Source organism: Neopelma chrysocephalum, unplaced genomic scaffold, assembly GCF_003984885.1.
Source record: "Neopelma chrysocephalum unplaced genomic scaffold, ASM398488v2 Primary Assembly neopelma1_70, whole genome shotgun sequence".
NCBI lineage: Eukaryota > Metazoa > Chordata > Aves > Passeriformes > Pipridae > Neopelma > Neopelma chrysocephalum.
Window position 1 is genome coordinate 5,629,568 of NW_020897730.1, and position 16,354 is coordinate 5,645,921.

General features: G+C 38.1%; 1 protein-coding gene across 2 annotated transcripts in view; it reads right to left on the minus strand.

The window, feature by feature from the left end:
* Positions 1-780: 780 nt before the first annotated feature.
* The window catches only part of ACSL3 (acyl-CoA synthetase long chain family member 3), a 37,176-nt gene continuing 21,602 nt past the window's right edge, over positions 781-16,354 (minus strand). Inside the window, exons 8-15 of one of the 2 annotated variants that reach the window (XM_027686054.1) lie at positions 16,214-16,285; positions 15,573-15,712; positions 14,677-14,849; positions 13,955-14,029; positions 12,760-12,951; positions 11,390-11,504; positions 6,633-6,790; positions 781-4,898 (exon numbers count right to left, since the gene is read on the minus strand). In XM_027686054.1, coding sequence (XP_027541855.1) covers positions 4,735-4,898; positions 6,633-6,790; positions 11,390-11,504; positions 12,760-12,951; positions 13,955-14,029; positions 14,677-14,849; positions 15,573-15,712; positions 16,214-16,285 — 1,089 coding nt within the window. In that variant the 3' untranslated portion in view covers positions 781-4,734. Of the gene's footprint in view, positions 4,899-6,632; positions 6,791-6,992; positions 7,186-11,389; positions 11,505-12,759; positions 12,952-13,954; positions 14,030-14,676; positions 14,850-15,572; positions 15,713-16,213; positions 16,286-16,354 lie in introns of those variants that run through there. The other variant, XR_003534714.1, reaches the window with a different exon arrangement.

A 16,354-nucleotide genomic window follows, 5' to 3' on the forward strand; every position in this document is an offset into this window, starting at 1 on the left:
AAAAGCTAATCATGGCTGATTAGAGGGATAAAATAAAGATCAGCTATGCAGCAGGGAAGGCTTGACATTTTGTTGGCACTATGACCCTGGGCATTTGGGGAATCTGTAAATAGAGACCCAAAAAAACGAAGAAAAAGAGGCATCTGTTGAGATGCCTCCAGGCTGGATGGTTACCAGCAATGCTTTGTGCGTTTGTAATCAAAACTAAAAGTACCCGAGATCTCTTAAGAATTCCAACTGCAAGCATCTAACATCACTTTGGGATCTGACCCTTCAACCCACAAACCTAGGGAAAATTACACACCAAATATAAGCCCTAGCACACCTGGACAGGTAAATAAGTCAGAAGCTTAGAGCTTTACATCAGGTATTTACCACAGCTGGTGCTTTTAAGCAGGGTAAATAACACATCATATGCAAATTAAAAAAAAAAAAAAAAAAAAATCGACCAAGCAGGATTAACTTTCCTGCAGTGAAAATCCAGGCTAAACTGGTAACTCCTGACGCAGCATTCAGTCTGAAACAGTCACATATATTTGAAATATCTGACAATAACAAACATATCTCTATATTATCAATTCTATGTTCAGCACAAATCCAAAATGCAGCCCCATACTGGCCATTGTGAAAACAGACTATCTGAGCCAAATCCAGGACACCCAGCAACCTCCTTAACAGCCATGTACCCAATTAACATAATTTGAATCCACTAATTTAAAACCATAAATTATCCAGACTCAGATAAAAATGAAGTGCCGCTGAAAAAACTGGACATATGGGTCCAGATTTGTGAAATTAATTTTATTTTTGAAACATGATATCCAATTACAAATAAATAATTCATACAATATAACTCAATTAGGATATACAACGTTCAGGCAGTTCATAGTAACAACCAAGACCACATTGAAAATGAGTTTACATTAAATAACCCATTACAATAATATACAACTGGTCATTTAATTAACATTTCAGCCTGGTCCAAGGTGTACACAAGTTGAAGATTGTTCCTCCTGCCAGTAAAGAAACAGATGTACACAATTTTATACTGAGTCCAAAGTAATTAATACATCACATTAATAGAAATTAAAAATGCTGCATTGCATTGCCTAAATGTAATTTTAGTACAGAATAAAAAGTCTGAATTTTAGCAGAACAAAGGTTATTGCAAAGGAGTTTCATGTCCTATAGCAATTTCTGCACAAACTTGAGTTTTACAAGGTGTTCTTAATGTATGGTTTTGACTCCATACCCTTCTCTGCATCCTGTCTATAAACCAGTGGGACGTAGGTATGCGTTATGTCCTTAGCTCCATTTGCATGTTGCTTTTTGCTTTCATTTCAGCACAGTCTTTTACTGCTCACCACAGCTCCCATGGAGGTGTGCCCCTGCCTCTGTGTGACCTGCAGCAGCAGCAGTGAACTTGCACTGTCTTCTCTGACATGTAACTTTTAAAGTTCCTACCTACCCCAGAACCACTATCCTCTGCAAAGAACACTTATGGATCTAAAGTGAATTTAGCCTAAAGTCCTGAAAACTTTTTAAGTAATTGTGGAAATTTAAAGGAGATTCACAGGATCCTTGGAATTTCTTAGTCAATCATTTTAATAATGATATTATGTAAATTTTCATAACAGAGTAAGTAGTAACAATTCCAATGATTCAAAGACCTGGGAAGCTTGTATTTACAAAAGTTTTGTTAAAAATCCCCCTCTTTTGGGGGCCCTTCAGGTGAGGTATATGCCCCTTGTTCTTAGTTTGAACTCAGATTGTATAAAGTTACAGCTCTTTCCATTACAAAATTCTCCACATGACCATTACTTCCAACCATGCACTACTCTAAGTTACTGTACAGCTGTCGGCAGCCCTGGGGACACGTGCAGTACATTCCAGCAGGTACTTTTGTTCCTGTTACACTGGGCATGGGAAGACACACCAGGAAAAAAAAAATATGGAGAGAGCCTAGGCAAATTCCCAGCTGGCAAGGAGTGCATCTCTGCAGGGTTTCAACAAAGTCCTCTACAGTTGTCCTTCTGCTCAGCAATGTGAGAGCACGTGGTGGCAGCCAGAAGTACCTGGCAGGCTTGGCAGCCTACAGAACCAGGGCCACCAGCGCAAGGAAGCCCCACACCTGAACTGCAACCTGATTTACCATCCCTTCCCAGCCCCAGTCACTTCCCAGGAAGTGAGGGCACCCACGGGACAGGCAGCCTCAATGGGACATGGAAGTATTCATTCTAGCAGTATTGGAATCTGTCTTTTGTTATAAATCAAAAGCAAAAACATACTCATCACAAGTATTTTTAAAAGTCTTTCTATCCCCAACACTGAGACTAGTCTTAATGAACTGCTTTAGTTTCACATTCTGTTGAAGAAATAAATGTGCACAATGAATCTGATGTTTAATAAAGGAAGAACTATATATATCACATCCATTTTAAACATAAACAGACCTGAACTATAAAATAAAAAATGCATAGTTAGACTGCAACCCCATCTTGTGACTGGATTAGAAGAAAAATTGAAACTACTATTTCCAAACAATTTTAAAAGTTTCATTTATGCAATTTCTCCAAAATGGATTTAAACCCTTAGCAGAACAAAATATTAACTTCAGATTTCTTTAACCAAAGCAGATTTGTTTTCTTACATCTGCTGCACAATGCACCAAGTGATATACATAATACTTCAGCAATTTATTAATTTTCACTAGAAAAAAAAATCACAAAAAAATATTTGAACAACGTACAGTTTGTGCTGAGTGTGAACTATTTAAGAATTTAAGACGGAGAAGAGATACATATTTAATATTAGCAATGTCTAATAAATGGTGTGACACTTCCCTACAGCCTTGGCAATTTTCCCACAGTTGGATTCTTCAGTCATTTTTCAACATTTCATTTGTGATCTAGATATCTGAAGGCAGTAATCTCATAAATACGGTTCCAATTTCTTTTTGATGCTTATCTATCCATTTGATTACTTACACCAAGATTCACCAAATGTTAACAGTTTTTCATGGACAGCAGCAGGAGAAACCCATGAATAGCACAAACTACCTTATCATTTCATCAAAACTGAAGTACAGGGAACCTGCTTGATAACTTTCAACTCCTAGGAAACTGCTTTCTACAGTCATTGGAAAGTGTTAAAGAATATCTCAGAGGTTTTTTTAAATGAGAATTTGCACATCCAATAGCTCCCAGAACTCCATGTCACAAACACTAACAGGCAGCAACTCCTTCCCCCAAACAAAGCTTCTGCCCTTCAGCATTGCTATGTGCTACTATAGCAGGGGACTAAGTGAGCATGAGGTCCCTGATTTTTAGTACTACAAGTAAAGGATACACATGAAAGTAATCTCCAAATTAAAGCCATTTTAATATTTGCTCCATCACAAGGTTGACTGATGTATGCCTTCTCACATTCTCATGTAACCGTGAATATTCTTTCCAGAAATATTTTGAAAATAAAATTCACACCTGAAATAAATCTAAACACTCTCATTGAAGAAAAGTTCCCACACATTTCTTCAAACAATATCCATATATCTCTAGTGAAACAAAAATTGAGGTTCCTTCCCAAAATAAGAATTTGGTGTAACAAACCAAGCAACATAACTCTGGCTGACAAATGCTTCAAATACCTGTTTTTAAAGCAAAAAGTGCTAAACAAAAGAACACAGCATCAAAGGGAGATTTTTAATGGCACAAAGGGCAGCTAGGCACTGTGTGAGCTGAGAACATAACTGTCATTATGACTTTAAAAATCCCCCCAGGAAGATTTGGGTTGCAGCTAGGGCAGAGCAGGGGTCTTGCCAGACTTTCACAAACAAAAAAAGAGCAAACCCAGTGTAATGTCCAAATCTAAAAGTTGTTAAGAGTCCCTCTGCTAAAAGGACACTGTCCAACCTGTAAAGTGTTAAGTGAAAACAATGCTGAGAGTTCATATTAGCACTACACAACTCAGCTCTGAATGAAATGGTCATGAGCTATTTAAGAAAGGAATTTCTGTATCTGAGAGATTATTCTTAGGTTTAACATCTGCTGTGTTAATAGCGATTTCTGTATTAAACGAGCTTTAACTAACACCCGCCTTGATGCAGAGTTGTGCCATGACCATCTTTCCATTTTCAGATAAAAATAAAAGTAACCATTAGGCACATATTGAAGGTGTATTACTCAAGCTGGAATGCCAAACATGTTCTCCCTCAGATTTACACAGAAGAACAGCACAGCAGCAAATAACCTGGTTCTCTGTTCAACAATTATCTTGTTACAAGCATTTTCAATGTACATAATGTCACAACATCAATACCTTATCTTTAAATAATTAGGTAAAAAAAGGCCCCCAGTATAACCATTTCTTATATAGCCAAGTTCTCTCTATATACATCCAAATTTTAAAGATACAAATAAAACATTATACAGGATTTATAAACATTTAAAAATTTGAGGCTTCAGAATCATGGTTTCCCAAAAAGACCTGGGAAAATCCACAGACTGACAAGGTAGCAGAGAAAACTGGAAAAAAAGGAGACAGACACAAGTTTGCTGCCGTAACAATTTACTAAACTTGCCAGTCATCATAGTGATGTCATCGGAAATAACAGTTTAAGCTGGAAATGAGGAATGGTGGTTTTGTGTGTTGATCTCAAGTGCTGAGTTGAGACAGGCAATTCAAGTATTTCCTATTTGATCCAAGCTCATCGTAGCAAAGTGGTGCAGAGGAGAATTATTTTACATTTTTTCCATACATTCGATCAATGTCCATTTGATAGTGCGCCGTGAGCTCTTTGCGTTTGAGCTTGAACGCATCTGTCACCAGACCAGTCTCTGGGGTCCAAGGATCAGGGCTCAAACGAATCTTCACTGGGATTTCAAACTTCTCCAGATTAGCTGTAAGGAGAAATATTTTGAATACAAAACAGAACTGTAACCATTTCGCTAAAATGAAGCACAAAAGGAGAAATCATTCTCACAGACAAAAGCACGAGACATAAATGAAGTGCTCCTCTAAACCCCCACGGTTAGCTTTGATAACCTGTGGGGTCACAAGCAGTGACAGGATCCACCAGTAACTGTTCTCCAGTTTCCACAGAAATACTGCAATAAAGCCCAGCTGTTCAGGTATCTGTGCTTCTCCCTAACTTCAGAAAAGCATCAGTGCATGGAAGTGACATCCTCAAAACATACACTACTGTAGCAGCGTTATGGTACTCAGCATCTGGAGACAAAAATCTTAAAATCCATACTACTTTAGCTTGAAAAAATAGGAGGGGGTAGTTGTTTTTTCCCTGATAGTCCTCAATCGATGAAGGAAATTAAGTTCATATGGCAGCTGGTCCCTGTCCTGAAACAGAACAGTGCTCTGCATGTTACACACTTAGCACAAAACACTATCATTTGCAAGAACTTCTGCAATGGTTTCAGATACAAGAGAAAAAAACAACTTAGAAAAGTAACCAACAGATGAGCAATAATCTGAACAAAACATCTATTTTCAAGTTAAATTTCAAAAATATACACAAATGCATAGTTATCCTGTGCAATCTGCCATTTTTAGATTGTAGAAGAGGTGCAGAAGGACATTGTGATACTGAGCAACTGAAAAACAGCAGAAAACAGTCACTGCAGAGAAACATCAAAGAGAATGTGTATGAAAAATTTAACATTCCCAATGACCATTTAAAAAAAACATTCTGTGGTCATAAGTGACAGCTTTATGAAAAAAACACAGTGATTAGGAATGGCCAAAAGCAAAAATAAGGCAGAAATTATTCTGGAGAATAAACAAACTATCACTGTGCCACTGTTTCATTCTGCACCAGAACAGCCTAACAGACTATGACCAATTAGCATGAAAAAGATACAGCTGAGGGGGAAGTATAATCGACACCAGAAGTATCATGACCACCATTGTGACTGTCCACTGCCTCTCCCACACCAGAGCTCAGCAGAACCAACCCCAGCTGGCAGATGGCAGGGTTGGAACAAACCAGGCATTTCTTCACACAAATGTGGCTGAATTGTGCAACTCTGCTACAAGATACTGTGGATACTGATACAGAATATTTGAGTAATTTTCAAGTGTGGCAGAAGAGTTAACGGAAGAAAAAATCTACTGAAAGTTACTATCTGCAGAGATGCTGCTTTAGTTTTGGAAATCCCTCAGATGCAAGTAACTGGAAACCAGGAGAGCCCCTGTCTCCATGGGTTTATTTCAACTCTGCATCAGGACGTACCATGTGAGACTGTGTGACACACAACACATGCCATGGATCTACAGATGACACACATTATTTTTGGACCATCAGCTAAGGCCAAAAAGATACTACAGGACATCTTAAAGAACACCAGACACACATACACCCATATATACAGGGAACTGAACTTGTTAAGTTTGTCCTGGTTTATATTCTTTCCTTGGCTATTGGCCACAGTAAGAGAAGTTCCATGAACCAAAATGATGCAACTCATGTTTCGTTGTTGGGGTCTTTTGGTATAAAAAACTTCACTTCATATAGGTTCTATGAAATATACACACTCCAAGGAATCTTTTTAGGGCCTATACTTACCTGTTTCACAGACATTACAGTCCACAAGGTTGATACCATCTACCCAGCCACTCACCTGCCATGGCAGCCTCAGCTAGCACCTTCAGTACCTCTTTTTCCATCTCAGGACTGTTACAGATCTCTTCCCAGGTTCCTTTAAATCCTTTTTTTCGAGCTAGTTCTGCGAGCTCCTTTTGATTTGGCACAACAAATCCAATGACATAAGAATGGAAACTGAGAAGTACAATATACTTTAGTATGAATATAGTAAAGTAAACAAGTCTTCAAAAATAACATTTCAAGTTGGGTGGGTTTGCACTTTCATACAGAGATATTGCTCTCAACAGCTGGCTTTTGTTCACCTGATAATATTTCTGAAATAGTACACAAGTTACCTTTACCTGCTTAAAAATAAGTAGAAAGAGAAGCTACTTACCTTACAGTAACTGGATTGCTTCAAGGTGTGCTGTCCATATGCATATTCCACTGTGTCTCATGCTCAAAGCTTTGGGAAGCAGTTCCCATACGGTGTCAATGCTCCCTGCCTCTCCTCATGTTTTGCATCCCGGTATGAAGACTGGTGTGCGGCTTCCCTACCTCAGTTTCCTCTCAACTGCAGAATCCAGTTACTGTAGAGGAGTAGAGGACTGCAGTGAAGAGGGGTTGGAGAGCAGGTTGTGGAATGAGCATATGCACAACACATCTCAAAGAATGCCTGTTTCTGTAAGGGAAGTGACTTCTCTCTCTCTTTAAGTGATTGTCCATACGCTCACTCGACTGTTGGCAATCTTTGTCTGCTCCTGATATGCCCAGAACATATGAAGCTGTGATCTCAAAGTCTTTGGAAAACACTGAAGCACAGTTCACCTTGAAACAGGTATTCAAGATTTTTCAGATGGTGTACAGTTTAGGGAAAATGTGAACAGAGCCTCAAACAGGAGCTCTACTCATTGTAACAAAGCCCTTCACAGAACCAGAGAGTTGAAAGCAAAATCAGATCATCACCTAATTAATTGACCTGCCCTGAGCAGTCAGATATATGTAACAAATGCTTGTCTAAATCGTTCTTAAACATGGGGCGAGTGCTACCACCACTGCTTCATTGCAAGCTCTTACTGATGGCTATTCCTGACTCCTCCTCCCTGCAGCTTACCTCAGAATAGTCAGATGTTCCTCTCTTTTCCACAGAAGCCATTTATTTATTCACAGACTGTTACTTTTTTTCCTTCTCACCTTTCTAGTCTTCCTTCCTTTTTTAAGTTTATTTACGAGTTTAAGCAGTGCCCTTTCCTCCTAAATCATGTATCACAGACCTCTGCCCAGACGTACCCATTTTTCTCCTGGACTCTTTTCAAGAAGTCCACCTTTTCAGAAGCACTACATGTGAAAATCAGACTCTTTAATGCTTGGTAGAGCAAAAAGATCATTGTGCATCTTGTAGGCAATACATTTGTTATGCCATACTTCCTTATAACTGCATGGCACTTGTTGACTCATGTCAGCTCCAACAGGCTACCAAGTGGTGGCTCTGATGCTGGCCTTCTGCAGTTGAGGTGTAAATATAATTTACAATTCCTCTCTTTAACCTGACTGCTGTTTTCAAGCAAATCTCCATCTAGCCAAGCTTGCTCTGAATTCTCATCCTATCCTCCACTGAGGCTTTAGTTCTATTTCACCTTAGCTATCTACAGATATATTAAATCTTTTCAACTCTCTCTTTCATCAGACAGATCATTAATGTAACATACAGAAACTTAACCCTGGTATGGAGATTACTGTAGCTTGTCCTTTAAGGTCTCCAAGATAATTTTAAAATACTAACTCTAAATATCCTTTTGGTTCCTGTACATTACAATTTTCTCCTTTGTTACTGACATGAATTATAATGGGCCTCTGACAGCAGTTGTGAAGACTGCATTAGAGTCCATTACAAACACAGGCTTCCCTGTCAGCATCATCACAAGCTCTGCCTGCTGGCTGCCTTGAAACCATTCTCATTTTGTTCTTACTAAGAATGTACTTAAAGAATGATTTCAGATTAGTCTCACTATCATTACTGCTTGCATCTCACTTTCTGCTTTCGCCTTGGTCTGATTTTCTTCCCCATGCACACTCATGCTCTGCTCTGCATTGAACCCTTGTAACTTCACCTAGGCTCTCCTCTCTAATGTGTATGTATCGCATATGAAGGCATCCAGAACAAAGGACTCTGCCTCTTTCATCCCTGGTTCCTGCAGTCTTTTGACATGCTTAAGGTCAAGTCCAGCAGTATCACCGGTGTCTCCACAAATAAACAGTACACAGAAATAATCAGTTGACTGGGTAAGCATTGAACTTTCTGATTCACCTAAAATTCAGCCTCTTGAGTAGAAGTACACTTGTTCGGGACAAGCAGGTTCATCCAACTGTGCTTTTTCCTGGAAAGAACACCACAGCTCCTGGAACGTGCAGCTTTTCATTCTGTTTCACGAAGTTAAATCTTCACTTGTTACAGTTCAAACACTAAAGCACTGTTTTGTCTCGAGAAGCATCCTGAAGAGTACTTCTTCTCTCTAGAGCAGTTACTTCCCTCTCCACCACTGTTCCTTCTGCAGATCTTTTCCATTTGGTAGCTTTGCCAGTCTTGGAAGTCATCACAACAGCATGAAGGAAGAAATTTTCAGACTTTGGTCCCCAGGACCTCCTTAGCCATCCCCCCCATGCTAAAAGAATTTGCCAAAATGTCTGTCCTACTCTATACATCCTCATTCCCTTGCTGTGCTTGAAATCCTATCCACGTGGAGCTCTGAGACCTACGGTCAGACATATTCAATGGCACTATACATCTGGTCCTTATCTCCTTGAGACTTCTGCTGAGAATTCCCTCAGGTGTTTTATTACCACGTTTGCTCATTTCTAAGGTAACTGAACTACTCATTTTCCTGAGGTGATGCTCAAGACCCACTTAATGCATCCTGGATGCATGAAGTGTTGATAAAGCAGTAGGAGTCTCCCCTGAAAGAACTCTAATCATGATTCCTTTCAGCAAACATTTTATTCCTTATCATACTGAATATTTATATGTGAAGTCAATACAGCTTCTGAAGCATCAATATCATGCAAACAATTTTGATTCCCTATTGCCATGTTCAGGGGAGCTTTGCACCCCAAGATCTAAAGTCAAATCACAGATACAACTCATTTATAAAAGTCTGCCCTCCTTGTCCTTTTGCATGGGGGAGGCAGAACAGCTACAAATGAAGGACTCCTCCTGCATAGGAGATCACTCAGGCAAAGTATAAGGAGAGACAGGATCTAAGAGGTCATAGGCACTGTTACAAAACTCTCTGAAGCTCAGACTGCTGAGGTGAGCATATACCCACAATGAAATGTGCATATGGACAATCAATCAGGGAATCTGTATGATGTGGCTACTTATGCCACATTACACACAATAGCCTGGAGAAGAAATACAGCAGCAGCAAAACCAATCTAGAACGTCTTGTCTTGTTTGTCCTTGATCTGGACTCTTGTTTGTAAATTACCTTTAAAAATTGCTCATAGGTTTTCCTGTTTTTAAATAATAGTCAAGACAGTCTATCAGAGTCAAGTGTCTGTCTGAGAAGTGCATTTTAGCTTCCAATGTTATTGTGACCTGACAAAATTAACACAAAATTTGATAGTATGAGTCCAATACTGAACTTCAATCCTAGAAGAACAGAAATCACCACATGTAGGAAGCTCCTTCTCCACAGACTATAGAGGGTGCTTGGAAAAGGCACATAACTTCAGGCAGTCAAAGCAATCAAACATGAGACTCACTCAACAGGTCCAAACCACAAATAAAGATTAATATAATGGAAATTTTCTCAGCAACGGCTTGCCCAATGCATGTTAGCCAGCCCACTGATCCCAAACTGTCAGGACTCAAGTTTACAGTTTACTACCATTAGTCAACACAAACCACCCAAGAACTACAGAGAACCAGGAGAACAACCCAAAAGTTAATTTTTTATTTATTACCACTGAGCAATTCTCTGGTATGCTTCTCCTGGCTTCTATCAAAAGTGGGGCTTTTTTGGACCATACTGGAAATCAGAATATTTCTGATGATTCAAAAGCTCCAAAATGATTTTTCAAACATCAAAATGTCAAAGAAAACAAAGACAACCTGAAGTATATTTATATGTGTAAGTCTCTATTATGCATAGGCAAGAAACTGTAGAAATACAAACTTAAGACATGCTTGAGCCCTTGTATGCCTCATTTATTAGTGCACATAGAAAGCAAACAGAAAGGTCATTTGATCATCATTTATTAATTGTGTGTTTGCATAGTATTTAGAGTGTTTTAAGCTTCAAGGCTTCTGCTGGTGTATGCAGGGGTTAAAGAAAAGTAATTTTAACTCGCAAGCCAGCTTCTGGGCTGCCAGTGACTTTTTCTACTACCTTCCTCTGAAGTACCACAGTACTTCCTCTGAAAGACAGATCACAACTAAATACAGCAACAAACAAGGTGTCCTAAGGCTTCTATAGGTAATAATCTCTAAAGTGCTTGAGTGATGTCCATTATTAATGCAGTCAGAACTCAGCTGCTTTTCAGATTGGGGAAGAGGGAATGAAAGAGACTCATTATTGGCATTTCCAGCAAATAATGAAAACAAATGAGAAAAAAATAAAACCCACAGATTCCAGATGTTTTAGTTTTAATAAGGTTATTCCATTGTATTATATGTAAATTCTTTTTCAATTGATTAAAAAAAAAGTCGCACAACAAGTGGCAAAAATTTTTGCTTATGGCTTCAATAGGACAGACAAAGAACAGAGCAGTAAAAAAGTATCAGCTGCCTCTTACCTGCTTGCATACACACAAATATTATCTACCAGAGGGAGATTCTTCAGAGCTGCTTCTACTTTGCCAAGAGAAACATACTCTCCTGCCTGCAGTTTTACAAGATCTTTTTTGCGATCTATTGAGGAAAAAAGGAATTAAAAGTTAATTACAGAACAGAAAACTTTTAGACAACGATTTTAGATTTTTCTGAAATGCATCTATAAATACCAAAAGATAAGCTGACTCATGTTTGGTGAATGTACCAGAAACATTTAAAGTCAGGTTTCCAGACGCTGTATTTTATCAATCCGTTGCTCACACCAAAACAAAGGACATTACAATTCCATGCATTTTCTGCCTTTAGAACAGCATTTCCTATATGACAGCACCATCATGTGCATGGAAGACAACTAGGATTATGCAAAAGCCAGTATTAGCTAGGAGCACACATTTTGTGCTTTCTGGTGCAGACACTCAAGGCAGAAAATGCACCATTTGGTGACATTTTCTTATTTATTTCAGGCTAAATCCATATATAAAGAGCAACTGTCCACTTGTTACTTGAAAAACAACAACGGGAACCAAAAGTTAAGCCCAAATAACTCAATGTTATTGTACATAGCCCAAAGAACACAAAGGTGAGGATGGGGCCTTATCCCCAAGGTGTGGTGGCAGCACCTCTCCTTCACCGTGTACTGTTGTGCTGCTTTGTGTGACCAGGCCAGGGGGTTTGCAGCTGTCTGACCTCTCTGACCAGTGCAAGACAACTGCAATGGGACCTAAGATTTTTCTCCTACAATAAACCAAATAAGCTTCGTTTTCCAGGATTAAAAGCTCCCTGAATCACCTACTGATTTTAAGAGACTCCTGGTCATTTATAACGCACCTAATTTTGCACCTACAGGTGTCAAAAAACTATGAACCTATCACCGGCTTGTGTATTAACACCTTTATCTCAGTATATTTTCCCCTGGTTCCTACATGATAAAAGGACATTCTTATTAAAGAATGCCAAGATTTAAAAAAGGCTTATTTAGTTCCTGAGCACGTATCACCCCAAGAGCCTTTTCACCAATCAAATTCCACACTTTCACAATTATACAATCTAAGGCAGCTTATCTACTGAATTAGCTTATACTTAATTTTCTAATTACTACCCCGTCTCACTAACATATGGAGTCACTGTTAAGACTGTTTCAAAAGTAACCAAAAAACAACTTCTAAACCACACAAACAAGCCTCCATTAACATATCGGAACTTCCTGGGATAAATGGGAGGGCTTTAGACTGCATGCCAAGATATGGAGACTTTTTTGTTGTTAATTACTGTATTTAGCAGCCCTGAAAACTGTGAGTATATATACACATATGTTCACCTGAATTTAACTCACCAATAATTTTTAGACACCCATCATGATGAAACTCTCCAATGTCTCCAGTATGGAGCCACCTCTGCCCATTCTCATCAACAGTGAAATCTTTTTTGGTTCGTGCTTCGTTTTTGTAGTAGCCTGCAGTCACATTCTGCCCTCCAATAAGGATCTCGCCTCTAGGATATGGTTTATCAGTGTTGTAATAGCCACCTAAAACAATGGTGGTTTTAGTTAGCAAAATTAAAACATATTACAAAGAAAAAATTCCTACTATTTTTACTATCTAAATATAGAACTAAACACTGTAGTAAGTCTCTAGCCAAAGCTACCACTTGCCTAAATAGTTCATTAAGAGACGAAATGGTTCCAATTCTTTTCAGCATCTAAACAGCTATTAAACAGGTGTGTTTAACAAACAGTGATGTTCACACACATGCAGAGGCAAATGCCACCTCTGTGCAATCTTTCTGCCACGTACTAACACCCTCTATCAGTTCCACACAGGTTCAAATAAAAAAAAAAAATAATTTTGCCTCACATTTCAGGAAAGAAAAAACCTATAAGGTTTCCCTCAGGCCTAAAACAGCCTTAAGTATTACTTATTTCTACTCTACAATACATAAAAGCCTACAGCGAAAGGAAATCACCTAAATGTATTTCAAACTTTATTATATATATTTTATATAGCATCCATTAAGCTTCCACACCACGTGTCAATTTTTTAATGATTTTACTAATAATATTATGAAGATTATTTTAAAATAATTTCTTAGTGGCAACTTAAGATATCATACACACACTTCAGCTGAAGTTTCCCGAATCCAGCACCTCTAAGGCACAACACAACCTGCATGAACACTGATCTAAATCAGGAAGAGGTACAGTGCTGTGTGCATTTATACAATGTACATACACAAATAAGGTGACTGGAGTAAAAGAAATAGTATAGTCAAAGAGAGTCATAATACTACCAAGGCAAAATCCCACCTGCATCGACAGCCTCTGTCTAGATATTTCAAAGTTTAAAAACCACTGAGGAATTTATTTTACCTTTCTTCTCCCCAAGAGCAAAATTTATAGGCAAGAGTAGCATTTAAAATCTAAATAGCCAAGAAATAGTCTTCTAATTACTGCTACTGAGCAAGGTCCAATAAAAAAAAAAATACAGTTCTTACAAACATACTTCAATTTAATCACATACAGGAATTCTCACCTTCTTCCCAGTTCATTAACTTTATTTCACAACAGACCAAAGGTGCTCCCACTCTTCCTGTAGTGTAGTCCCAAACTAGAATTTTAAAAAGAGCATTTTTCAGAAAAACATTTAAACAAAACTGATTAGGAAAAAAAAAAAAGATCTTTTGTTGTCATGCATCTTATTTAGTGAGAATTAACTGCTATTTATTTTGAAACTTTAATTCATAGAACAGAACTTCCAAGAAAAACAATGGATTTATCAAGGTAATGCAGGTAAAATTCTTATCGTGCCAAGAGAGTAGATGGACTGTATTTATAGACACCCTGAGTTACTAAAAGGCAACTGAAACCATTAGGTTCTATTATATGAAATTAGAATCTGGTGTAGGCTTTTGCTTTCCATTTTCTATTTTCCTAACATCTCAATATACTCACCAAAATTTGAAAAAAATTATTCAGTTCAACTGCTAAGTGCAACAATGCCACGATCCCATTCACATTCTTATGGGTTGCTCCATCACAAACAAGAACATTCATTTTATATGTAGGTCACCAGCTTTAGCACAATGTGCCGAAATTAGTGCTCCCGCTGTTTCATGCATTTATAACAAGTAATTCCCAGGATTCCCCAATTACGCCTAGTGGCAGGGACACACCAGAGCATCAGGTCATCAAAGACGGCACATGCAGGACGCTCAGCACGGATCAGAGCACACAGTGGGATTCACGGACACCAACCTTCCGTGATCGTTCCGGCTCCAGCCGATTCCGTCAGCCCGTACCCCTGTCCCACAGGGCAGCAGAAACAGATGTTCATGAACCGCTGCGTGGCTGCCGAGAGCGGAGCTCCTCCACAAAGCAGGATGCGGATTTTCCCCCCTAGCAGCATTCGGACTTTCCGGAAGATAAGGCTGAAATGCAAAGAGAAGAATATATATTTGCTGCTCAAAACCAAAATGAGACAGTACCTGATTTTGGATCTGAACTGAAAGTTTCCACTATCTTCAAAAACACTTCTATGGCATTCAAGGAAAACCCTGAAGGAGTACACTGAAGTTTTCAAAAAGCTTTCTAAGCTTGTTTCCACATTCTAATTTAAAGAGGGGTTAAGTGTCTGAGAACAAAGATTTAATGAGACAGCAAAGTTCTGTGATTTTCTCCTAAAAATAATTCAAGTACATTGCATAAATTTTGCAACTACATTATCCTTTAGTCTCACTGAAGCTAGGAGTTAGACTCAATGATCCTTGTGGGTTCCTTCCAACTGGAGATATTCTGTGAGTCCCTTCTGTGAAAATGTGAAGTCTACAGTTTTCAATAGGAACAGAATTCTCATCTTACCCAAGAATTATATAAATCTATTATTAAATTCCTGATGAAAATAATGCAATAAATGTAAATTTCCAATCAGTTTACAGTTAAATAACACTCACTTGAATTATATCAGTAAATATTTAAATCCATCGCACAAACTACTGATTTGTTGTTTCAATTTACACTCATTTAGACTTGCTCATGTTCAGAGTGTCAACAATAAAGTGAAGAAAAGCACAAAAAGAAAATCAGATACTGCTCATGCTGTAAGACTTTGATAAGTGATTTTCTGGTGCCATTACAAATAAAGTTCACATTACCTATCGCAGAGTGGGGTAGTGTAACCTTTGGAAATCTGTTCCATTTTGTAATTGTAGGCCAATATAAATAGATTCCGCTGGAAACTTGTCATTTCATTCACTTTATTCATGACATTTTTGTAGATCCGATCCATAATTTCCTAGTTACATAAAAAGATTAACTTTAACTCAAAGAAACAGAAACTCTAAATTCAGTACAACAAAAAGAAAACATGATCTAGAATTAAAGTACATTTTAGGTGACAACCAACTCCCAGGTTCCTTCCTCTTCCATTGCTAAGAGATATCAAGATGATCTTAGAAAGGAGGAAAGCAAATGTCTGGGCAGGAGCACTAGTTAAACCCCAAGCTGCCTGTTGCCAACTCTCTTTATTCCACTCATTCACTGTGATGATCAATAAATTACTAACTGACTGGGAATCTAATCCCTGTAGCTATTCTAACTTTGAAAAACATTGTCACTCATATGATGAATGTTTATCCCCAACATAAAAATACCAAAATTACTATTTTAAGCTAGTTTATCAAAAGATCTACCTTTTTTACTTAAATGGTCATTGCATTGATTTTGTTGTTAAAAATTGAATTATGAATTACATCTTAAAATAATTTTTAGAATTATTTATCTTTCAGTTACTTACCGGGACAGCTGCCATTAGGGTTGGTTTAAGTGTAGTAACATCACCTTTGCTTCCTTTCTTTATTTTAGAGGACTAAAGTGAAGAACAAATTTACTAGCAGACATATTCAAGCTTTTTAACATGAGAAACAAAACGACATAT